The sequence below is a fragment of the Ictalurus furcatus genome, chromosome 27, assembly GCF_023375685.1.
Source record: "Ictalurus furcatus strain D&B chromosome 27, Billie_1.0, whole genome shotgun sequence".
NCBI lineage: Eukaryota > Metazoa > Chordata > Actinopteri > Siluriformes > Ictaluridae > Ictalurus > Ictalurus furcatus.
This window is the reverse complement of record NC_071281.1, coordinates 13,209,404-13,235,220: the sequence shown is the minus strand read 5'-3', so window position 1 is coordinate 13,235,220 and position 25,817 is coordinate 13,209,404. Positions and strand designations below refer to the sequence as shown.

General features: G+C 39.7%; 2 protein-coding genes across 3 annotated transcripts; one reads left to right on the top strand and one right to left on the bottom strand.

Annotated features, from left to right (window-relative positions):
- Positions 1 to 14,567: 14,567 nt before the first annotated feature.
- kcna4 (potassium voltage-gated channel, shaker-related subfamily, member 4) lies at positions 14,568 to 16,807 on the bottom strand. Its single transcript, XM_053616876.1, has one exon. The coding sequence runs from the start codon at positions 16,805 to 16,807 to the stop codon at positions 14,810 to 14,812; it is 1,998 nt and encodes a 665-aa protein (XP_053472851.1). The 3' UTR covers positions 14,568 to 14,809.
- Positions 16,808 to 22,270: 5,463 nt separating this feature from the next.
- Positions 22,271 to 25,243, top strand: fshb (follicle stimulating hormone subunit beta). 2 transcript variants are annotated; one of them, XM_053617029.1, is made up of 3 exons: positions 22,271 to 23,671; positions 24,087 to 24,260; positions 24,892 to 25,243. In XM_053617029.1, the coding sequence occupies exons 2-3, from the start codon at positions 24,090 to 24,092 to the stop codon at positions 25,117 to 25,119; spliced, it is 399 nt and encodes a 132-aa protein (XP_053473004.1). In that variant the 5' UTR covers positions 22,271 to 23,671; positions 24,087 to 24,089; the 3' UTR covers positions 25,120 to 25,243. The 2 variants fall into 2 exon arrangements, with proteins under 2 accessions (XP_053473004.1, XP_053473002.1); XM_053617027.1 differs by lacking the exon at positions 22,271 to 23,671 and having other exon boundaries at positions 23,803 to 24,260.
- Positions 25,244 to 25,817: the final 574 nt, after the last annotated feature.

Sequence of the window (25,817 nt, the reverse complement as noted above, 5' to 3'; positions counted from 1 at the left end):
GATTTTTGTCTCACCCAAATCCAGTATGTCAGTAATTTTTACAGACTTTTTACCAATTTTTACTGAATTTTTCAGACTGCCCATTCATATGTCTGAAAGATTAAGCCGTAGTCTACTTTCTATAAAATGACAAGTAGAAATAACCACACGTAATATCCAGCACATATATCCTGTCTGAATGGACATGCAATGTTGTTATAGATTCCATTATATCCTGTGTGAAAAGAGGGTTTGCACTTTTTCTTCAGTATGAACACCCTCCAGGATGCAAGGTACCGACCACATTTTAACCAGGTTTAAACAACAATAAAATATAAATAATGATTAAAAAGATTTGTCAGAGAAGCAACTTTTTTTGTGGGTTTTTCTGTAAGCTCCAGTTCACAGCTCAAGTACAGCCTACTGTCATGTTATGGTCATGTGGCCTAAAGGTCAAAAGAAACTGTCAAAGCCCTACAACAAGCGCTTATAACAAAAGTTCAAAACAACTAGTTTTTATTAAAGTGAGGTTTATTTAGTATGCATGGAGTTGAGTGTGATGACGATATGTACACTGTGGAAACACTCACATTTCTGTGATTTGATCAGAGATCACTTATCCCATGCGAAGTGATTATAATTACCACATACATCCCCCGGCAACATTAGTTAACAGACATATGTCTGGAAATATTATCCCATCTAAATAGTTCTTTAGAAGACCTTGGAGATGTGTGTGTGTGTGTGTGTGTGTGTGTGTGTGTGTGTGTGTGTGTGTGTGTGTGTGTGTCTGTCTGTCTGTCTGTCAGTTTTAGTGTGTGACTGGCACCAAGTCTTCACCAAGGACAACATCAACCTGAAGGACACAAACAGATGGAACACAAACAGATGTGAACTATGAGAGTGAGCATGGTCAGACTCAGAATTAGGGGAATTATTCAGCCTTCAGAAGATAGAAAGGCTCAAACATGCAGTATTTGCTCCAACATATTACATTCTCCTTTGCAATGTGTAGTGTAACAGATCAGTGATATCTTAAACAACATACTGTTTTAGGTTCTTCACTAAAAGCAAAATATATCTAACCTGTATATGATATACAGATATATAGTATATGACATACTGCCCTTGCCATCTCTTACATGTTTTTCATGCTTGTTTTGCATAAATAACAATAACACATTTGTCATCACTCTTAATTTATAACACACACCTTATGTATAGAGAGAGATCTTTAGAGAAAATGGAAAATGTGAGTGTGAAAAACCAACTGTAGAACCAGCTGTAGGGACTTCTAAATCAATCACTGGAACAGGTCTCTCCCAGATATTTGTTATTTCCTTCCTATTTCTGCCCGTAAATGTACGGCTGCCCAAGTGAAACCACAGATTATTGTCCAAAACTAACACCAAGACCCTTCTGACAATCCTCAATTCCAGACAAATCCAAATTTCTGAGTCAGAGTGTGCATCTCTGTTATAATAGCTTAGCATGTTTACCAATAATAAGAGATAAAATATAGCCATCATAAAAACAAATTCATATCCATATGGATGGCGTTTCTTAAAGCTGTTTATAAACTGTCAGGATATTTCTTCATCGCTTAAAGTTTTTATTTAATAACTACTATGATTTATTATAGCAAAGTACGGTGAAACTGAATATAATGGAAAATTTATATAGTTACGAGAGTGATAAATGTACATTTGGACCTACTAAGATAACCAAGTTAACTAACTAACTTGTTTTTGTGTTTCTTTTCCCATGACCAATAAACACACCACAAAAAAAACCTCACTAAATTCCAATGAGACATTTTAAAAAATGTTCTAATACCCATACTCCTCTTTCATGTTTAATAATCATAATTTTTTGGCTATATGCAAACCTTGTTTTTGTTTTTGATCTTGAAACCTGTAACACGTAATAGCCCACTTATGCCAGTTTTAGACAGTGCGATTACAGTGATCTTTTAAGATTATTATTTGTCACACAGTACAAGATGATCCTGATAAGATTTTGATCGATTTCTGTATCCATGTTGGGTTAAACGATGAAGATCATTTTACAGAAGATGTGTGATTAAAGAAAATTATAACGTTCTGCTTATGACATCAATCAGTCTGAATTGGGCTCATACAGAAAATGGGGTCGCATAAATAGAAACATCGCCCTTGCTGAATTAGCACTACAGTATTTGTAGCTGCCCTATAACTTTTGTGTCATCCCATGCTGTCCTCCTATTGGTGATCACACTGAGATTGGAAAAAAATTCTGACAGGACTTTGTCGTTGGCAGTCATTGGTCTCAATGACACTAAATCTGCTGAGCATGTCACTTTACATGTTCTAAGACTGCCAACCTTTTAGGATTTTTGTCTTTGACATCAAAATCAGGCATAAACTCAGCTTTAGTCAAAACGTCGTATTTTGTTTTCAGTGAAGCCCGAAAACAAATATGCTTCTTATTTAAATTGAACCAGTGAAAGCCAGTGAGTTTCAGTCTGACCATCTAGAATCATATAAAGCCTACACTAGGTGATGTGAAAAATGGCAGTGGTAGTACAAATATTGTGTCTCAGAGTCCACATCCTCAACAGTGTCCAGATAAATTAGCAGCAGAAATGCATGTCTCAAAGTGAATTAATGTCAATCTATTGAAAATTCTTGACGAAGTACAGACTGCCGGTAGAGGAGTATCCACAGGACTGGAAACACTTGAAATTTCCTGGGGCACTGTGGATTATGTGAGCCTCCAAAGGCTGATCACTAAAGCCCAACACAAATGTCATAATGTGAGAACCCAAAAATCTCTGATGGGCAATGCTCAGCAACATGTCAGAAAACCTGGGCAGTTAACGTGACTAGCAAGTTCCTGGCTTTATTTGAGTTTATTTACATGAATATGTGCATGGTAATAGTGGCAAATTAACTGAAGATGATAACTGTAAGTCAAAAAGTAATGTAAGATTTACATGTACTCAGTTAAATTATGGCAAGTACTACACATTTGCAAAAAATGTAATTGAGCTAGTGTTACATTACTTTTCAAGGTATTGCCACTTGGTTTGGAGCACAGCTCTCTTGGTGGAATTGATTAGTTGCTAGCAGTTGTCCAAACTGTCTTGTTAGATTAATTTTTAGAGTATATACAGTATGATACTAAAAACTAAACATTAACAAATGTGCTGTTTTCGGTGTGCTCTAATAATGGCTTAATGAGTTGGAAAGGATACTGGCTACAAGAATTTAGATGATTTAAAATACAAGTAGTATTGCTGGTTATTGTAGTAGGTTCATGTTTATATTATAAAATTTAAATCAATAAGACTTCTGCATGCATAATGGTGATAAACTTTGGTCGAATTTTGACAACAATTTATATTGTCTCTATAATTGCATCTAACTGCGAACAAATTCTTGTTTCATTTAAATTGAATAGAAGTCCATTTGGTGCTAAATGTCTGCTGGAACTTTATGCTGACTCCAGCAGGAGTTTCTAACAGCACTATGCATCAAACCATCAGTGACAACCATGGACTTAATAAGACTGTGGTATATAAGACTATTCATAATGTTCCCACTACGCCCAACCTCTTGGATCCAAGTTACACTTAAATGTTAAGGTATTATTATAAAGTCACCAGAGATTCTGTACTGACATTGTGGTCAATTGGAGTCATAAAGCATTCATCTGGGCCAACTCTGCCAGAGAGCAAGAAATGGAGACTTGGAAATGGTTGGCTTCTGGGTGATAGTGCATATCCTCTCTGATTGTATTTGCCAACACCCACAGCTCACCCATGGACCAAAACTGAGAGGTGTTTCAACACTGCCCAGCAAAGGTCATGGAAAATGGTGGAAAATGAGGTTTAGAGCAGCATCAGAGAGGACTTGTGCAAGAACATTTTTGTGCGCAATGCTGAACAATGTTTGTGTAAAATCTGACACTCTACTCATTTGTACTGTAAATAACCACAATATCACACTATCCATTGTCACCCAAAGGAGAATGTGCTTTCTCACACAGTTTCTTGTGCAGTTTCTTTTCTTTCTTTCTTTCTTTCTTTTTTTTTTTTTTTTTTTTGCCAGTGTTGCCTTTGGCTTGCTCATTAGAGGTCTGCTTTGCAACAATGTTTGTTTTTAGCACTATACAAATAAAATAAAATTCAATTATTGGGGAAGTCCAAGAGGAAGATGAGCTGGAGAAAAAAAAATAGCAGAGGAGAACATTACTCTTCCTGACCTGAAGACAGATGGGAAATGCCAAGCTAGTGTTGGCACACAAGTAAGTTTTTGTTTTTATTATTATGATGCTTCAATTGTTGCTATTGCTTAAGTACATTTTTCCTGGGTCTGTTGGGAAATATAATTTTTTATATATATATTTTCTGTTATAAAACACTCTGTGAAAATACTCTCATTAAAAGATGCCAAATAAGTATTTGAATAAAGTACAGCAAGAAACCATAAAGCTAGAACCACAAATTTAGGCAAATAAGTCATCATAAAAAAAAAGAAATGTGTATACAAAATAAACTACAATTTTCCTGCCAGGCTGTCAGATTAAATGAGAAAATGCAGTTAATTAGGGTTCATTGGGCAAAACAGGCATAGCTTTGTTCACTTAGTGAATACCAGGTCACTCTTTTTGTTCAGTGGAACAAATTATTGGTTTTGATATTGAAGATGTTTCATACTCTACATGATCAATGGTTTTCCACTCTTCTGGGAAGGCTTTCCACTGGATTTTGGAGTGTGGTTGTGGGGATTTGTTTATTCAGCCATTAAGAGCATTAGTGAGGTCAGGCACTGAGGGTGCAGTCGGTGTTCAAGTGCATCCCAAAGGTGTTCAGTGGGATTGAGGTCAGGGCTCTGTGCAGGACTCTCAAGTTCTTCCATGCCATCCTTAGCAAACCACAGGGGCATTGTCATGCTGGAACATGTTTCGGCCCCTTAGTTCCAGTAATTGGAAAATTGTAATGCTATAGCATACAAACACATTCTATACAATTGTGTGCTTTCAACTTTTTTGGCAACAGTTTGGAGAAGACCTACATACAGTCTGGGTGTGATGGTCAGGTGTCCACAAACTTTTGCCCATATTGTGTATCAACAGTTTATATGAGAACTTGCTCTTACTCTGTTAATACTAGCTCATGCCTGTTAGCACCTACTGGACCTCTCTGACCCATATGGTCCTCTAATTTGGTTCCTGCCTAAAAGGGCTTAGCAGCTAGACCAGGCCTAGATGCATGGCTAAGGGGTTCAGGCTATGGAGAGAGGCAGGCAGAGAGGATGTAGATAAGTCTTAACTCTTCTCCACAGACATTAAGTCCTTGTCTTATGCCAAGAGACACTGTCAGACTCAGTATTGCTAGTGCTTGCTTTTATTCTGGGGTAAGAGGCTGAGTACATGACTGTCCTTCCCAAGTTTCCCCTTGTCTGTCCGCAACTCTGCAGTCCTCCTCTTTGCCTATCTTTAAAAGTCCTGCCATTTGTTGTAGACGTCATGGCCTGTTCCACTGTGGTAACTGCATGCACTTCATCATTCTGCAATGTCATCCCATTTTTTGTTTGTTTTTTTTTGTTTGTTTTTAGTGGATAAGCTGCTTTGAGACAGTAAAGCATCTTTATTTTTGCTCCTTAATACAAAAATATAAGATTTTATTTAAAAAAATTGTTTATGTTCACATATGTTATCAGTTATTTTCAGAAAGTGTCATTTGTGTGAATAAAGTCCTATTTGTTACTGTTTGTAGATGTATTATTCATATCAATTATATATTGACTGTTGATTAATTTGCTTTTTGACAGAATGTTACTATTTACTTTATTTGCATTTTGCACTGAACAGAAATGACAGATTACTACATGTTCACATCATCATTAAACTTAGCTAGAAGAACCTCCATCATTTTAAAATCCCATTTGTTCACTCCAAACATCTTGCTCCCAATTGAGCTTTCACCATCTGCAGTGTAGCACTTGATGTGTACAGACTGTAAGAAACCATACATATACACCTCTAAAACTACTGTTTTTTATTTACTTAGTAATCTTGTCAAGGGTTTCTTCCTGTAAAGATCATGCTGGGAGCCAGTTTAACCAATGCAGTGGTAAAAACATGTCTAAAACCTTGCTAAGTGGTGGTGCTAAGGATTTCCTCACACAGTCAATGTTTTATTCAGCCTTTATTTGGACAGAAGTGTAATCAATTCCATTTGTAATCGGATATCGACTGTCAAAGTGTCCGTGGCGCTCCTGTGTCACAGTCAGGATGGAATATTTAAATGGTCAGGACATTAAACCTCCCTGTCAGCAGAGGTCTCCCTCCCCTGAATTCCAATTTAGCACTTCTACGCTTCCTCCTCTTTATAGACTATATAAGGCTAACAAAAGCATAGCTTCATTGTGAAGTCTTGCCAACTCTTAAGTGTGTATAAGTTCTGAGTATACTTAGCGTTTGTTTTTCATATGTTTTGACCATAAACATTATTTTTAGTGCATATTAAGGGTGCATCATCAAACACATGTACATCAAATATAAGTCCAATAGAACAGGAAAACTAACAGTCAAGAATAATGAAATAAAATAAATAAACAAAACAATCCTTAACTTAATGTGTTAGGCAGTCGTTCCAGAATTTAGCGATTTTGTGATCCTAGAAATGAACGCAAAATCAAGCAAACTCTGCAATATTCGGAGGGGCTTACAGTTTTTAAAAATTACCGCAGATTTTCCACAGATTTTGGCCAAGACCCGTCATGTGTCATCATCACAACGCACATTCAGCCAAAGCCCTCTACGATTCATGTGCATCGAACAAGAGTACAGCTAAAAGATCTGATTTACCAACAAACATCACTGCGAAAGACCGTGCAAAACTATTTTGTGCAATTGCTATTTCCCCAATTCAAGTAATTTTCTGCTAAAAAGCACAAAGAGTTAATTGCATTGCAAATTTTGAAGAAAACAACAGAAAAATCAAACATTTCTGGGTGAAAAAATCAACAATTTGTCATCCATATTTATGTAAACTACATTTTTTTTTAAATTTATTTAAACATCAAAACTTTTATTTTTGTGTCCTTTGATCCTCCAATGTTGTGCCAGCAAGTAAGGAACACTAAGCAGTATTTGCACTTAAAGGGCACAAAGTATAGATTCTAAGACATATTGTAGCTTTGAAATGGGGTGGAGTCAGCAAACAACTACAAAGAGCTTTTTCATTCAGTCCCAAACAATCAAACAGTCGCTTGTGAAAACCTTGCAAGAGGGCCATCTGCATAAAATTGTTTAAACTCCCGTATGCTTGTTTATATCATCAGATGAGTTAAATGTATATGCAAGGAAAGTGATCATTTAACAGGGCTTTGAACATGGCTGCCGGGCTGGCGTATCACATTTCCCCAGTAGACAGCACGCATATCAACTAATTAATGCTCTGAAAAGAGCAATGATGATTGCTTTCTGTCGGATGAGTGCCAAATTATATCTGGCTCCCACCCCTTCTCCATACAAACTCTAACCCAGATACTCACACTAGTCAACGATATGAGGAACCTAATCAAAAAGGTAGTTGTATAATAATTCTTGGATCTATTATTTATTGATGCACATCTTTAATATTAACCCATGGTTGTGTTATGACAGCATGCCGTTAATCTGCTGTGTAGTGTGTGGTGGAACTTGTTTTGCATTTGTTTTGCAAGGAGTTTCAATACAAATATTGATACTGATGTCAGGTTACAGCTCTGCAGGAGCTGTATAAAGGGTAAAGCATGCCTAAAGCACTTAAAGGAGATTTTTTTATTAGCATTCTTTTAAATTCATGTTGTTTTTTTTGGGGGGGGGGGGTTGTTTTTTAGAGAAAAAGCAAAGTCTACGAAAAATTAATTCCACACAGTTCAGCAGCATGTGTCATCGTGGGTCTCTAAATTGATGGTGTTTCTAAATTAGCTTTGTAAAAGTCATTGCCTAGTCTGCTTTTCTAGTTTTTGTTGGATCAAATGGGTTTTTATGTTACAAAGAATACAAATACACAGAACGATGTTGGGTTTCTGAGAAAAACAGATGCACAGTTATCATTTTAGGATGGAAGAGTGGGTATATATGAAGTTGTGGCATTTTTAAACACTGCTTTGGGGAAACTGAGCCTGGGTAAGTGTAGTCATGCAACACATTTAACTTGTGTTAGCACTAGCAGTGGCAGAATGCCAGCCAAAAGCCCCATTAGCTGTTTAATCTTTCATACCACTTCCAAACTTTCCTTTCTGGAAATAAAAACCATGTTTGGTGAATACTGATGGCAATTCGGCCACTCAGTGACAGTTTTTATGGTTGTTTTTGGTATATTATTACGATACAATTAAGGACACCAGTATTCATTCAGTGCAATTATAAAATAATATATAGCCGCAATTGACAATCTGCGGGGTCCAAGCACCCTTCACAGTTAGCACTCACTATGGACAGTTCTTGCCAAGGTACATAGAACACTAAAGTGGTGAATATACTGCACAAGTTTCATGACTGAAGCTCAATGCTGACACTGTAAAATGTCTGCTAAGACATTACTGGAGGATGAGGGACTAAGAAGAAGAAGAAGAAGAAGAAGAAGAAGAAGAATCCTAGCAAAAACATTAGGGTTTAAAGCAATAATAAAGAATGTTAATATATTCTGTCAGTGCAGAAGTAATGCGAGTTTAATACAGCAAGGTCCCACTGAAGGACCTTGGGATTAAGTGACATGATAAGTACTAATTTAGTGCCTTTGTGTCTCAAATGTAAATTAGGAGTTTCAGTTGATTGGTTTGTAAAAAGGAAATAAGATATTGGATCTATCTAATTAGGAACCTGTCCTGTCAGATAGAGAAAGAGAGAGAATGTGAGAAAGAAATTGTTTCTAAGCTTAACAGACCACTTTAAGAGGGCAAAGGCAACTTAAAACCCTTTTTATTAGTACTAAGCTTTTCACATTTTTAAGGTTTGATGGAATCTTGGACACTTTAGCCTCAAATTAAATGAATCACTTCATATTTGTTTGGCAGTCTGGGAAACCAGTTGGATCCCACTGTGGCTGAATTCTGGAAAACAGCCAAAAATGCAAAGATCTGCCAAAACAACCAAAACAAATCTGCATCGATTACTTGGGGTAAGGATTCAGTTTAACAAATGCAGTTGTAAAAACACTCAGTCTGCCCAAAATATGTCTAAAGCCTTGCTGGCTAAGTGTGATTTCCTCATGCAGGCAGTGTCACGATTAGTTTAATTTAGATTGTGATCACCGGCTGTCAAAATGTCTGTGACACTCTTCCATCATTAAAACAGAGAAGAGTGCTATAATGGAAATTTAGCCAACTGGACAGAACTGAATTTATCAACGATTATTTCAGTACCAATGTAAAAGTGATCAATTCAATGCCATGACTGCACCAAGATGGATGATGCTGGTGATCAAAATGACTTCACATTCTGCTTTGTAATCTAATAACTCTTTGAGAAGCATTGTAAGATAATTTGTATATAATATTATTTATGGGAGGAACCGTGGTGCAGCAGGTAGCATTGCCACCTCACAACTTCTGGGTCCCTCTTTCCATCTGAGTCTGGTTAGTGTCTGTCTGGAAATTCACATATTCTCTCCATATCTGTGTGGGTTTCCTCCGGTTCTCCAGTTTCCTCCCATCACCCAAAAACATGCCATGAAGTAGACTGACTACATTAACTTACCACTATGTTTGATCAACATGGAGCAGTTATTTACTCTTATTTGGACTCAGTAAACACGTTTGTGTCCTCCATTTTTTAAATATATGGTGACTCGTGGTTTTTCTATTCCTGAGAGCTGAGGTGTGACTCATGACCATTTTGCTCACAGATGGATGGATGCACCTAAAGCCTGAAGGACTGGCCTTACTCACTGCACATTAAAGAAGCCAAACTGAAGAACAAGACCACCAGTCTTCTTGCTGTTCTGTTATTCTGGCATCCATTATGCCAATCCTTCACATGCTTAAGCAGTTCTTTTTTGCTTTCATGCTGGTCAGCAGTGTCTGAGTTTACACAATATGTGTGATCAATATTAAAACCCGATGAACCAGTGGCTAGCACAAAGAACAAGCCTTGGTCTACTGAAGCCTAAGCAAGATTCAGAGAGGTTTTACGCTGACACACAACTCCATCATAACCTTGGCGAGAGCGATGCAAACACTTAACCCACTATGCCATTACACTGTCATTTCACCCCTCATAAACACAAATTGATGTAAACAACATTTGTCATTATGACAGCACAGGAACAACATCTCGGAAAACAAGGGCCAGTCGGTTAGAAAGCTGTTTTCTACAAGGCACTTGTGATGCAGCATTACATATGGTGGATGCCAAACTGAGCATCTATATATCTTGTTTACATGCCTTTTAAATGTGTAGTGGAGCCAAGTTACTCACAGCATTGAATGTGAACCATGATATACAGTAAATCAAGATACAATATCAATGCACCTACATAGACTGTGCTTCACACTGGCCTAAAATTTGATCCTAAGCTTGATCCTAGCTGAGTGGACACTACATGACATTCAAAGTCTCAGAATCGCTGTATTGCTCACACTACACAACTTTGCCACGTGCAATCTGCTGTTTTATAGCAGTCATATCTTTCACCTTGAGAGATCCCCTCTGAAGTTCACCTGAACCCCAAATCCCGCTTGTTCATGAAAATAAGTTTTGCATGTTTTTCCTGTATCCAGGGTTGGGAGGGTTACTTTAAAAATGTGTTCTGTTACAGTTACAAATTACTTCATAAAAAAATTTAATCAGTAACGTAATCCAAGTATCACAATATGAAAGTAATGTAATCTGATTACTTTTGGAAGTCAAGTAAATAAATAAAGTCAAGAGAAAAGCAATATGATCTAAAACACTTTTATTTAGAGCTTATTTTAGAGCTTAACAACTTGTTCAATCTTTGGATTTGTTTTTAATAAAAAATAAATAAATAACCAAATAAAAGATCACTGTCCCTGATGCGGGAAACATTACATCACAAAGGCTAGGGCGACCATATTCTGGTTTTCCAAAAAGAGGCTATCCTTTTTTTTTTGTGGGGGGGGGGGGGGGGGGGGGGGTTGGGGTATCTTAATATCATCCAAAACAGTGTTACTATGAATGCAGACTTTAATATACTGAAAAAGACACAGTATTAGCATCACATAAATATATATAAATAGAATTGGTTTCACTCCGCCCATGTGTTAGAATTTTTCCCACATTCTTTTGAATGTCCTTGGAATAAAAAAAATATCAGATGCCATGAGTGTACTTTCTGTCATTATTTACACATTTGAATGGCCATGTAATACGAAGCAGTATGATAACATGAAATTAAAAATGACTTTTTATGGCTGTGGGCATTGTTTCGACTCAGGACAGCGGTCATTTGCTGCTATTGTCAAGAAACTGTTTGACTCCGTACACAAGAGCGCTTCACCTTCGCACATTCACTGAGAGTAGGGTAATTTGAGATGGAGAATTTGGCCAGTAGTTGCTGCAAGCCTTTTATGATCGACCAATTGGTGTGTGAGTAGGCAGGAATTACAGATGAATGAAACTAAAGCCGAATACCGGACATTTTCTCAAATTTAGAAATCCCGGCCGGACGCTTTTTTAAGGTCTGAAAAAGAGGACATGTCCAGGAAAAAGAGGACGTATGGTCACCCTAACAAAAGCGTCTCAGAGAACAATTTGTGTTCATTTGCTTTAATTAACTTTGCGAAAAATTGATTTGCACATGCACCAGGAGGTTGCTCGTGTGAGCCACGACTGGCAAGAGAGAGCCATTACTATAATCAAGAAGCTGTCTATATTGTGTTATGTCAAAAGATTCATTTCTTTGGTTTTAAATGAAAATAACTGTAATCCTGACAGTAGTCCCAGTTTTTAATAAATGTACCTTTACTCTGATTACTTTGTTTTTTGACGTAACTGTAACAGATTACAGTTACCAGTTCTTTGTATCCTGGTTACATAACGTTGTTACATGTATTCCGTTACTCCCCAAGCCTGCCTGTATCCACACGGGTTTCTTCCAGGTTTTCCCATATCCTTCCACCTCCCAGAAAACATGCTAGTAGGTGGATTGGCTATGCCAAATTGCGTGTAGGTGTGAATGAGTCTGTATTCCCACCTCACTCCCAGTGTTCCTGGGATTTACTGAAGATGTATGAATAAATAAATGTATATATCAGCACAGACTATCATGCAGACTCACATTCACATTATTTCACCCTGTTCATTCAGTAATGATGAAATACTCCAACAAAACTTTTTGATACCTGTTAATATCCAGTATGGAAGAACATAGTGAGGTGTTCAGTACATTCTTTCAACATGGCCATTTGTGCTGTATGAATACAGACAATGTATGAATACAATAATGGGATCTTTGAACATAATACATGGCTGAATATATTTTTTGAAATCCTGTGCACATGTGATAGATCTCTGGTGATGTATTCTTGGTCAGCTGCTTTTGTGGTTAAGCATGGGTTATAAAGGATAACATTTCTTTTCACAAAGGAATAGCCTCTTCATTAACAGGAATAGCGCACTGGCTCTGTGGTCTGATTACATTAAATGATTCCTATCATCGGTGGCTCAAGCACAAGTGGAAATGGATCGCTTTTGTAATCTGACACTAACACTAGTCTACTTCTCCAGTTTAAAGCCAGCACTTGGTGTGATTAACTCATCTGTGGATTTTTCCTCCGCGTGAAGGGTTAATAGGTTATATATTTTTTCAACATTAGTTATGTCATCTCTGAGCAATTAATCGACTTTGACAGCAATTATCCTGTGTGGCAATTGATAGGCTGCACCGTTTAAACAAGAAACCTGAGACAGTTAATGAGGCGGGAAGGGCGACTCTCTGTTACCAAGGCAACCAAGTAAGGACGCTTTCTACAGAAGGAAAAAGCTTTCATCTGGTGCATAGATTTGCAACCTTGGTTCAAGAATAGCCTACTCTCTATCCTGCACATTTGAGTGTTGCTCTTACACACACGGAAGGATTATTAATTAGCTAATTCTTTGAATTGGGTGTGTTGGGAGTAGGGAAAACAGTACATGCTCCAGGAATCTGTGATCTGAGCTTTGTTGTTTATTTCTGAGTGAAATGCACAATGTGTAAAACATCACATCTCATCTGATTCTGCCCAATTTGTATCTGTTGATTTATCAGATAATATAGCGTATCAGCGACACAATGGGCCATGAACACATCTGAATACTAGTGTTATTGAACGCTGCTCTATAACATCTGTTTCACCGCGAGGGTGCAGCGTCACCCAGCTACAGGAACCAACAAGCGTGCGCGGGCGCATGCGTACAACTCGGCAAGAGAATGCGTGAGCGTCGTGAACGTGTACACTGGAAAAACTGTGTTCAGTTTTTGCGCTTATCTTTGTGTTGTGATTCTTTAAAGAATTCAAGCCAGTAATATTGTTGTAAAAGTATTAATGATCCATGCTTACCTTGCACAATGAGGCGCTCCGGTGTGACCGTGTGGTCCCTGCGCGCTCCAGGAAGACTGGTTTTCCATCCAGAGGTGATTATTTTGTGCATAAAGTCCACCAAAGCACAAGTGCGGAGCGCCAGTTCATGTTTCCACGAGAGCTGTTGTTGTTGTTGTTGTTGTTGTTGTTGTTTTCCCCCGTCGGCGTCCTTGTAAAGGGATGCATTGTCATTTTGGTTAAAGGGACGCAAAGTAAACAGTTGCATGAAGCATTCCCTTCTAAAATAAAAACGTGTTCCCGTGGCAGCACTATGACCCAAGTGACAGGACTGTCCCTTCTCAGCCATGGCGTCAAAGACACTTGTGCATGATCATTGTTTTGAGATGCAATACCGGTATTTTGGCCTATAGTTCTATCTAAGGGGTGACATCTACACTTAGGTGTTTATCCTAGAATTGTGGTAAAATGTTTAAAATGTCAAGATGACTGATTTGTTTAACGCTCTTAAAATAATTCAGTGCCTCCGACTTTAATGTAGTGGCTAAATTACGTTTTACCAGAGGGCAGTTTATTGTGGCATCGTGCTACTGTCAAACTAATTTGCCGAGTTTCCATACAATATGAGACATTATTTAACTGTGCATGTACTTCGTAACAACTAAATAGTTATTGAACTCTCTCTCTCTCTCTCTCTCTCTCTCTCTCTCTCTCTCTCTCGCTCTCACTCACTCACTCACACACACACACACACACACCAAGACGTGTGTCTGGTAATCTCTGGTTTAATCTGGTTTTGAGAATAGAACATATTTAATGATAGTGCAAATGATTGAATCTTTATTGCATAACAACCTTACGTTAACAGCTCGCTTCCTGTTCTAACATTTACGTCTTCTGACAAATGTAACTTATAAAGTGCCTATGCAAAAATACTTGTTGTTTGTTCCTTTCTTTTAAATCGGGAAATTCTGCCTACAGTGTAGATGGGCCAGAACTCACACCTCCCCGTGTTACATAAAGCTGGTGATTTTTGCGTCGCCTGTTATTCGATTACAGGGTGTGTTTCACTAGAAAAGTAGCCACATTGCAAAGAATGTTTCAGCCTAGGTCCATAAGAAATTAAACGTGTGCCTGCGTGCGTGCGTGCGTGCTTTGTTGTGCATGTCTGTTAAAACGCGCGTCTGTTTGTGTGGGGGTGTGCGTCCTAGCGCGCAACTTGCGCACTTGGGCGTGCATGTGTGCTGATAAGTGAATTGTGCAATCATCTTCAAGAAACCCTCCACAGAAAGTCATCAGTGTGATATTTATAATCATACATCTGTCTGTATGCTTCTTGAATGTGTACTGTTTCTCCTGCCAATGTCCGTGCCGTTCCCTCTACTCGGACTCTGCTTGTCTATGCCGCAAAGTGACTCCGTGACGCCTTCTTCCATCTCCATGTACTCGGCGGCTTTGTCGCCCAGTGAGGACCCGGATGTAGATCCTTTGAACTTTTTCAGGAAGTCCGGGAAATACGGGCATCCCGGAGGTGGGTACTCGACCGCAGGAGCCTGGTCCTCATTATCAGTCTCCCTGTGGTAGAAGTAATTAAAGTTGGAGACGATGACGGGCACAGGGAGCGCGATGGTGAGGACGCCGGCGATGGCGCACAGCGAGCCCACTATCTTCCCGCCGACTGTTATGGGCTTCATGTCTCCATAGCCTACAGTCGTCATGGTAACGACGGCCCACCAGAAGGCGTCCGGGATGCTCGTGAACTGTGACTTGGGCTCGTCCGCCTCAGCGAAGTACACGGCGCTGGAGAACAGCACCACCCCAATAACAAGAAAGAAAATGAGCAGCGCCAACTCGCGCATGCTCGCGCGCAACGTGTGCCCGAGAATTTGGAGTCCTTTGGAGTGTCGGGAGAGCTTGAAGATCCGGAAAACCCTGACAAGTCGGATTATTCTCAGGATGGCAAAGCTCATGGCCTGCTGCCCGTTGCCTTGCTGTTGCGCGAGGTCCGTGCCCAGAGTTATGAAATAAGGCAAAATGGAGACAATGTCTATAGAGTTCATGATGTTTTTGAAGAAAGAGGCTTTGCTCGGACTGGCAAAAAAGCGCACACTGATCTCAAATGAGAACCAGATTATGCATACGGTCTCCACAATGAAAAACGGGTCGTTGAAGGGCGTAAATCCGTTGTCTGTATGCGTCACGTTTTTACCTGGGCTAAGGAAATCTTTGTCGTCCCTGAATTCTGGTAACGTTTCCAAACAGAAAATAACTATTGATATGACGATAACCAAAATGGACACCACGGCGATGCCTCTGGCAGGGCTCGAGCTCTCGGGATACTCAAACAAGAGCCAAATCTGCCGCTTGAATTCGTCCTCTGGCAACGGTTTTTCCTCCTCTTTGACGAAGCCCTCGTCCTCGCGGAACTTCATCATGGCCTCTTCGCCAAGTTCGTAGAACTTGACCTCCTCGGAAAAGATGTCGAAAGGTACATTAACGGGTCTCTTTAACCGTCCTCCTGACTGATAGAAATACAGAATAGCGTCGAAACTCGGTCGATTCCTGTCAAAAAAGTACTCGTTGCGCAGTGGGTCGAAGTACCTGATCCGCTTAGCGGGGTCCCCTAAGAGCGTGTCGGGAAACTGGGCAAGAGTCTTGAGCTGAGTTTCAAACTTAAGACCTGACACGTTGATCACCACTCTCTCACAGCAGCCGTACTCGCTGTAAACGTTCTCGTATCCGGACTGTGGACGTCTGTCCGTGAGAGACGCTGTCTCTTCGTCGTCCATGTTATAGATAAAACTCGATCTCTTGCTTCCCCCGTCGTCGTCTTCTTCGTCGCCCTCGGCCTCCTCGTCCTCTTCTATCATAACATCCTCCTCGGACCCGAGAAGCGCCAACTCAGAGTGGCGCAGGTCCCCTCCGAGAGCCGCGCGGTGCCGCCTCCAGCGCGCGACTCCTCTCTGCTTTTTGCGCTCTCTCAGAAGTTGCTGCTGTGGCTCGTACTGCTGTTGCGCCTGCTGAGTGGAGGAGGAGGAGGAGGGGCGCGAGGCAGTCCCTCCGCTCCCATGGTTGGCACTAGTAGAGGAGGCGGTGCGAGTCTGATATGGCTGACCGTACGGGTGGGTGCACGAGCCACCTCCGCCACCTCCGTCACCGGCTGCCCCGGCCTCGGACGCTGCAGCTGCCGCCGCCGCGCGTGAATGTCTCTCTCGCTCACGCTCTCTTTCCCTGGCGCGAGCTTGGGCATATCCGTACGGCAGGTGGGGGTTGCACCCGCTGCTGTCTGCTCCTACCATAGCAAACTCCATTTTGGTGCGTAGTTTGTAACCGTATAGTTAAATACAGTTATTTGTCAAGACTTCACCGGAGTGTAGCAATGTCCATAAATGCACTTGGAACGCCACAGTGAGGTTTGTGGAAGATGTAAGTCCACTGAGGCAAAGAGAAAGGGAGAGAGAAAGAGAAAGAGAGGGAGAGAGAGAGAGAGAGAGAGAGAGAGAGAGAGAGAGAGAGAGAGAGAGAACCCTCACAACATGCACGGTGATTACAGTTTCATTTTATGGTCATGCAACATTCACTGAAATCATTAAACTGAGTCCATAAGGTGTTAATATAGGTCCAATGACATCTTCAAGTCCAGGTGCGTAAAGGTTAAGGAACCTGTTTGTTTATGGCGTTGCATCGGTGTCCAAAACCACAGGCTGTCCTTCGAGTCCTCCATAAGATTATTAGAAGAGTTAATGATATCTTCGCCTTTAAGTCTGCCACCTGAGGTGTTTTGCTTGTAGGAAGAAGCGACTTTGAGTTCTGTTAGTGATCCGTGGTTCAATCTCTGGGATGAGGGAGGAGGGTGTGTGGTGGATTTGGTGGAGGTTGTGGTGGGGTGCTGTTCTGTCCTCTGCCCCTCCACTGGCTACGAATGAATCACGGAATTATTTTGACGCCAGCGACAGCTGCAAAGGGCACAAAAACAAACGTTATAGACTGCACACATCCCCTCCCACCCCTCAAAATAAAAAGAGAACAAAACCTCCACACTGTATTAACATGCTGTGCGAAAGGGACAGCTCAATACTGGTATTAATAACAGTCTTAGAAATAATAATGCATATTTAGTTATTATATCAGTGCATTGATTTAGCACTTACAGGCCTGTACGGCAACAGGAGACAATACGTGATTATTACAGAGAGAAAAAAATCCCTATAGGCGATTAATCATACACACTCGCCGCACGCAACGGCCACCCCATCTTCCCTCCGTTCAGACCACTTACATGAGAAAAGACCGGAGAATATTTGCTTAGCTTCCACTTCCAACACCATACGCCGGAGCTAGGTGAGGATAGAAATCCCAGGTTTGCCCAAAAATCCCCGCCTGCTCTGGGCATCCAAAACCCACACGACGCACGCAGGAAGAGAACATGTCATCCTCAAGAATCGAGTTTTTTTCGCATCCAACAGTATCTTGCCACTTTGGGGTTGCGTCTCGCCGTGTCTCAATTCAACAGGATCTCGCATCACCTGCACATCTTCCATCCAAGAAAAAAAAAAACAACAACAACAACAAACCAAAATGATGCAAAGCAAAGATGGACTTAACCAATAAAGGAAGCTTGTGCCACTCGAGCGCACGGATAAATCAGTGAAGCAGCGCCATGAATGAAAAGTTTAATAATGCCATGTGAAATAGCCTTGGGTAAGTGGACGCCCCGCGCTTCTGCCGCCGCTCGCTCTCACACGTTTACCGTAGCGCGCGCCTGTTATTACCGAGGAGCCTCGCGCGGCCACGGCCAGTGCCGACAGAGCTCGATCATCCCCCAGCGGCCACTGCGGCTCACTGCGCCCTCACACTCGTGCTGCAGTCCCAAACTTCTGCTTTTTATATCAACTGTGCATGATGCTAATTGGTGGCCATAGGCTTCCAATACTTGGGAGCATAGTGCAAACCTGAAAATATGAGTTGGATGACGTCTATAGCTCCGTTGGAGAACCGTGCCAGTGATATGAATAGAAACTAAAGCATTGTATGGGGATTGATTCAATTCCTTGTATATAAATATAATCCGAGCAAATGCAAAAAAAAAAAAAAAAAAAAAAATTCAATAAATGATGCTCAAAATCCAAAAACTATACAGCCTCTTCTCTCAGCCTCAGTGTTCTCTCAAACACCATGGCTCACAATGAGTCTCACAATGAGTTTCATTGTCACTGGGGTGGTAGCTTTATCTTTTGCACCTTTTCGTAAATTTAATTTAATTCTTTCACCTGGAAATAGTACCTTTATAGTGTACCTTTAAAAGGATTTACAACACATAATTGGACCATTAAGAAAAAGTACGCTATATTCACACTATAGATAAAATGTGTACTCTAGAGGGTACACAGAATGACACAATTTACTCCCCCTATTTTTTCTGAGAGTGCACCATGTACGTGCAACATGATGGAAGTTGTTCTGATTGGTTGGATGTTGAATGTCTATCGGCAGCTACCAGAATTTGAGGAGAACTTACAATTTATATATATATATATATAAAGGTGTTTTCACTTAAAAAATCATAAAAATCATTGTCCCTACTTTTAATGAGTTAATGCCCAAGCCAGTAGAGATATAGGCCTGGTTCCTAATACTCTCTGGAAAACCTGCACATAGAAAGTCATCAATCTAAATCAGAAAAAAGTGGAGAAAAGTGAGAAAAACAACCATGGGCATCAAACTTCCTGGCTGTAAAATTCAACTAAAAGCTATTAATGAGATTACGGGGGGAAAAAGAGAGCAATACTTCTGTGAAGGACAATACGACAGCTGGTGTAGATGCACAAATCAGACTTACCATGCATAATTGAAGCTGACTTATATATTGCTGGTTACATCTTCTTAATTACGATCTCAATTACAGGAAAACTGCCCTGGTGCAACTTTAATTACATAAATAATGTAAAAAGCCTGTTTTTCTATTTGTGGAGCCAAAAACTGCATATACAGTATATTAGGCTGTAAAATCATAAAATTAAGATGACTTTTCACAACTGACAAAGATATTTTATGTTATGCACTATTATGAATCAATGTTCATTGTTCACTGAAATTGTATTTCAGGTTATTAAGGGCTACTTTGGCTTTATATGAACTCCAGATCAAAGCGAGCTGAGAAATTCAAACAGCTTATCCGCTATGCCTTCTGCATGAAACTGATGAAACCCACATCAACATCACTGCACCATTTAAGCTACAAATCAAGGTGTAATGTTGCAAGCATTCTGACTATTCTACGGCTCAGGTGAGAATTTGGTCATTTTAACACCCATTCGTCTCGTGTGAAATATTACATTGCTTTCAGCACTTTGTGCTTTTCCACCATTGTGCATTGAGACCTAGTGACTTTACATGCCTAGAATATTACTCTTTCCAAAATAGCATTATAGAAGTGCAGTACCTTGTTTTTTTGGTTTTGGTTCGGAGGTTTTCATCTAGAGATTTTACCCGTAATGTGCCTGCAGTGGGTTGTAAGCAGTGCGCTTGCACACAGAGGGCAGTATTTCACTAGCTGATATTACAGGTTTATGACCAAGACATTGGCCAGTACCAGATGGTCACATTACCATTTAGAGAGAGGGTTAGGGAGTTCACTGGGATGTTCCCAAAATCTAAAAATGAGTGTTTATCCACCTCTGAATGAGTTTTTCCCCTGCAATATGAATTGTGTATGATTGTATTAACAGACAAATCTATCAGATTTTTTTTTGTTTTGTTAAAGGGCTAGCATATCAGGTACTACATTAATAAAGCACTTATATTTCAGTCTTATGCTAGATTAGTGCTCAGTCATAACTAAGTCATTCTGGCTCATTTATGGCATATGTCTATACTCATTCTTTAGTTTACCTAGAATGTAATCTCATCCTATAACTTGGTCCAGTATTTTTCTCATCAGCCTTTCAGCTGCCAAAAGAAACAATACTGCTTCATCTTAGTCTTATCTCTTGCTGTCTTAGACATGCTGATGTGGGCTTCATGCTAATTGGAACATTAGGATGAAGGACAGACGTCACTGACACAGGTCAAAGCTTTGCATTGCGAAGCAAGGAACAAAGATTGATTTCTCCACTGCTAATGCGTTGGATGACTTTTAGATTTTTCATGCATACTTATGGCAATTTGTACAGGCCATCAGGTGGCTTTAGATCAGAACAAAGTCAATAAACAAAGAACTCCAGAATTATTCACACAATTCATTAAAATGTGCCAAAAAAACAAACAAAAAAACAACAACAAAAAAACAAAAAAAAATATTAATAGAATAAAAATAGCACCAATGAGTTTTGTTGTGAACTTAAATATATAGGACACTCTGTGGGTCATGAGTCAACACCATATTGTACAGTGTACATTACTGTATATTACTTTTCCTTGTATTAAGTCCTCTTTTTTTTGTTTTTAATAAAATATGCCAATGGTGGGTCGACATGGTGGCCTCGCAGGTAGCATTGCCACCTCACAGCTCCAGGGTCCTCAGTATAATTACGCTCATGTTACTGTCTGTATGGACTTGTTTCACATGTTCTCGCCATGTTCATGTGGGTTTCCTCTGGGTTCTCCAGTTTCCTCCCCTCTGAAAAAGATGCCACTGACAGTAATTTCCCCTAAGTGTGAATGAATGTGTGAATGGTGGTCTGTGATGGACTGGCATCCCATCCAAGGTCTATTCCTGACTCGCACTGGGACATATTAATGCTCACTGGGACATGTGACCTTTACCAGGATGGAACGGTTACTGAAGATGAATGAATTTAAGGAAAATACAGTGCCCTCCACGAATATTGGCACCCTTAGTAAATATGAGCAAAGACAGCTGTGCTGTCTTTATTGTTTAAACGTTTGGTATTTTGTTAAAAAAAAAAAAAATCACTAAAATACTCTGCTTTCATGGATATCAAACAATTGCAAACAAAACACAGGTTTATAAAAAATGTCTTTGTTAAATATAGATATGAATTATATATTTTAAATTATATGAATTCATAAGAGAAAAATATATTTGAAGTAGATTCCCATTGATATTTAAAAAAAAAAATGTACACCTGGGTGACTAGGAACAGGTAATTGTTGAACCCTGATTTCCTGTTTCACATGGGTATAAATATGAAGTAATACATACAAAGTAATACAGCCAAATTCCCTTAGTCATTCATAACAATGGGTAAGGAATATAGCTGTGATGTGTGGCAAAAGGTTGTTGAGCTTCACAAAATGGGAAGTGCCTATAAAATAGCGCAAGCATTGAAAATGCCCATTTCCACCATCAGGGCAATAATTAAGAAGTTCCAGTCAACTGGAAATGTTATGAATCAACCTGGAATTGGACGTGTGTCTATATCGTCTCGACACACTGTGAAGAGGATGGTTCGAGTGGCCAAAAAATCTACAGAGATCACAGATGGAGAATTGCAGAAGTTAGTTGTGTCTTGAAAGTCAGAAAGTCTCCAAAACTGCAATCCAAAGTCACCTACATCACCACAAGATGTTTGGAAGGGTTTCAAGAAAAAAGCCTCTACTCTCATCCAAATACAAACTCAAGTGTCTGCAGTTTGCCAGACACAAATGGGATAGGGTTCTATGGTCAGATGAAACCAAAATAGAGCTTTTTGGCAATAAACATCAGAGGTGGTTTTGGCGCACAGAGAGGTAGCCATATGGAAAAGTACCTCATGCCCGCGGTTAAATATAGTGGTGGCTCTTTAATGTTTTGGGGCTGCTTTTCTGCCAGAAGACCTGGACATTTTTGTTAGGATACATGGCATCATGGACTCAACAGATATTAAATGAAAACCTGACTGCCTCTGACAGAAAGCTTAAAATGAACCATGGTTGGACTTCCAGCAGGACAATGATCCAAAACATTCATCAAAATCAACACAAACATGTTTTACTGACCACAAAATCAAGGTCCTGCCATGTCCATCCCAGTCCCCTGACTCGAAACCCATAGAAAACCTGTGGGGTGTACCTCGACATTTGAAGGCTCTGGAGAGATTCTGTATGGAGGAACGGTCTCAGATCCCTTGCCATGTATTCTCCAACCTCATCGGGCATTATAGGAGAAGACTCATAGCTGTTATCTTGGCAAAGGGTGCCAATAATTGTTGCACACCTATATTTCACAAAGATTTTTTTTTATAAACCTGTGTTCTGTTAGCAATTGTTTGATATCTATGAGAGCAGAGTATTTTTGTGTGTTTTTTTAAACAAAGGATCAGAAGGTTAAACAATGAAGACAATTTTTCACAGCCTTCTTTGCTCATGTTTACCAAGGGTGCCGATAATTCCCAAGCTGACTGTAAATTGATGGTGGTATTTATTATTCATTGTTTGAAATGACTACATTACCTTCGCCTAAGTTTTTTTTAATGCATTAGAAGATGAGATTTGTATACTGTATGTATCCCAGATTCCTTTTGTGTTGACTTAAGGTTGCAGCCAAATTGAGTTCTGAAAGGAACCATGAACCTGGTGCGATTAAAGTGTGGAATTGGATTGAAGAATGATTAATGACCTTCACCATGGGAACTTGGTAAAAGGCTTGATTGACAGAAGTGCAATATTGATTCACACATTCAATAGTCTAGCAAATCTGGAGGAAAAAAAAAGTCTCTCCCTGTAAATCTATGCTAAGAGTGTACAAACTCAAACCCTGTTATAAAAAAATTCCACACATTTATATATACAAGACTTAATCACCTTTTCAGACAGATCCAGCCAAGCAGGGAGCATCCTACAGTAAACTACTTATTAGATTAAAAACACAAGACATTAGTCCCTTGCATCTTATATCTAAATCTTGTTGTCCAATTTGCAGAACATATTGGTGGATCCTGTGGTGTTTTCCATTGTGAGGTTTGTGGGAGGTTTGACCTTGAAGTCCCAGACCCTTCAGCAGGATGCAATTCAGACTAAACCTCCGTCAGACTAAACACTGAATGCCAAGGCTATGGAGCTTTGGGGATTAGAATCCACCTCTACAAATGGCATCAGAAATAAAAATGGAAATATGAACCGAAGACAAGAGTGGAGCCTCTTTGGCCCTGAGGTGGGCGTTTGGGCTGACAGGAGGGTATAAGTAAGATGGCTAATGGTGACGGACGACATAAGACAGAAAGAATCTCCAGCAGGTAAGTCAAACCTCAGGTCTTACATCATTGTTTAGCCTGATTTTCAGCTTGCTTGTCGTTTATTTTATCCTGCTAGATGTATACAGGTTTACATTAGAAGAACCTTTAATGTCATGTATACAAATAGAGTGAAATTCTTTCCTCCTGTATCCTAGCTTGTTAGAAACACACAGGGTCAACCATCACACAACTCCAGCTGTGACAACTTGGTAGTGCTGGGGCTTGAACGCTTATCTTATCAACTTTTGATTAGTAACCTACAGCTTTATAGAACCTGCAATTTCGTTATCTAGTGCACATGATGTGGATGTTTCTACCAATAATCTACAATTATCGAGCCTAGTTTAACATCCTGCTGTAGCTAAATATATTGCCATTGTGTTATTCATATATGTGCATCTGTGCTGACTTCAAGGTGATGATGCGTGGAATCACCATGGTGTTGCTGTTGCCGATGCTGGTGTGGGCGGGGTCAGAATGCAAGGCGCGCTGTTGTCTTACCAACATCTCCATCACCGTGGAGAGCGACGAGTGTGGCAGCTGCATCACTGTCAACACCACGGCCTGCGCTGGCCTCTGCCAGACCCAGGTACAGTCCAGACATCACCACAGATTTCAGCATAAATGCGGAGTCCATTTTTTTTTTTTTTTTTTTTTTTTTTTTTTTTAAAGAAACACTATATATTAAATGGCCATGGAATTCTGTTTTGCGCATAAATTAGAATAACAGAGGTTTTGTATTTAACTGCACTGTAAAACCGGATTAGTTCATTTCATTCAAAAAAATTGAGGAAAATAATTACCTCAAAATTTTCAAGTTGATAAATCAATTTCTTAAAGCCAAATAGAATTACATATAACAATTTATTTTAAATTACAAAGTTTGAGTTAAATTTCTGTTACATTTCAGTGTATTTGGCTTAAAGAAATTGATTTATCAACTTAAAAATTTTGAGATAATTAGTTTCCTCAAATTTTTTGAGTTAAATGAATTACAGTGTGTATAAAAATGTATTTTAAAAATGCTGCTTTAAGTAACTAAAAACAAAGCAATAACTGTTAAGGATCTTGCTATTATGTTTCATAAATTCTGATTTTATTGTATTTTATAGAAGACATTATATAACAGCTAAATGTTATAAAGATACTATAATATAGCTAATGTTTTTCTTCGGTACAATAACATCATTATGAAAAGCCATTATTATGAATATTTCCAGGAGAGAGCATACCGCAGCCCAGTGGCACCGTACTTCCAGAACACCTGTAATTTCAGGGACTGGACGTATGAGACCATCCAGCTGCCGGGCTGTCCTCTGGGGGTTGATTCGTCCTTCACCTACCCCGTGGCGCTGAGCTGTGAGTGCAGCCAGTGTAACACAGAGATCACAGACTGTGGCGCTTTCAGCATGCAGCCGAGTAGCTGCCACACACACGCCTACTACTGAACCAAGTCGCATCAGCTCAGCCAACAGCCCAAAGCCCTCGCAGCAATCTGGATCACTTTCAGCATCTTAATATCATTTTAGGAATATTTTGTACCAAGAAGTTTCATCCTTCCTTCACGTTTATTATCCTATCTCACCGTAATCACTCACACACAAATTTACAAATATTAAATAAATAAATAAATAAATAACACCACCACCACAGTTTTATACCTTATACTACAAATGAGATACAGGTCTGTTCTGTTTGTCTGTGTGACCCTGAACATCATGAAGGGCATGATGTGCTGTTGTTCAGCATCACCTGAGCATGTAAACACTGCTTCATTAAAACAGCTCACATGCAGCATTAGCATCTTCTATTTGTTTCTGTAACACAGCAGCTGCTTCCAGACTATATACACATGCTAGCGTGCACACACTCTCTCTCTCTCTCTCTCACACACACACACACATTATTTTGTGCTGGATGAGAGATATATGCACAAGTGTTACCACAGTTTATAATTATTCTTCAGAGACCAATTATGAAATTCTTCTCTCTACAGATACTCTGCATTTACTCCAAAGAGCAGAACCCATGATCCAAGCTTGTTTTGCTCGAATTCACAACTAATCAACTAGATGATGAATCAACGTGAAATTCTAACTGCGTGTCTGTGATTATGCATGATGCATGAACGGCGTCAATATAAACC

Excerpts from the sequence above, each read along its gene's own strand:
- kcna4 (XM_053616876.1), bottom strand. The coding sequence starts at position 16,807 with ATGGAGTTTGCTATGGTAGGAGCAGACAGCAGCGGGTGCAACCCCCAC.
- fshb (XM_053617027.1), top strand. The coding sequence starts at position 24,063 with ATGTGCATCTGTGCTGACTTCAAGGTGATGATGCGTGGAATCACCATG. Across the intron at positions 24,261-24,891 it reads CTGGCCTCTGCCAGACCCAG|GAGAGAGCATACCGCAGCCC; the intron begins GTACAGTCCAGA and ends GAATATTTCCAG.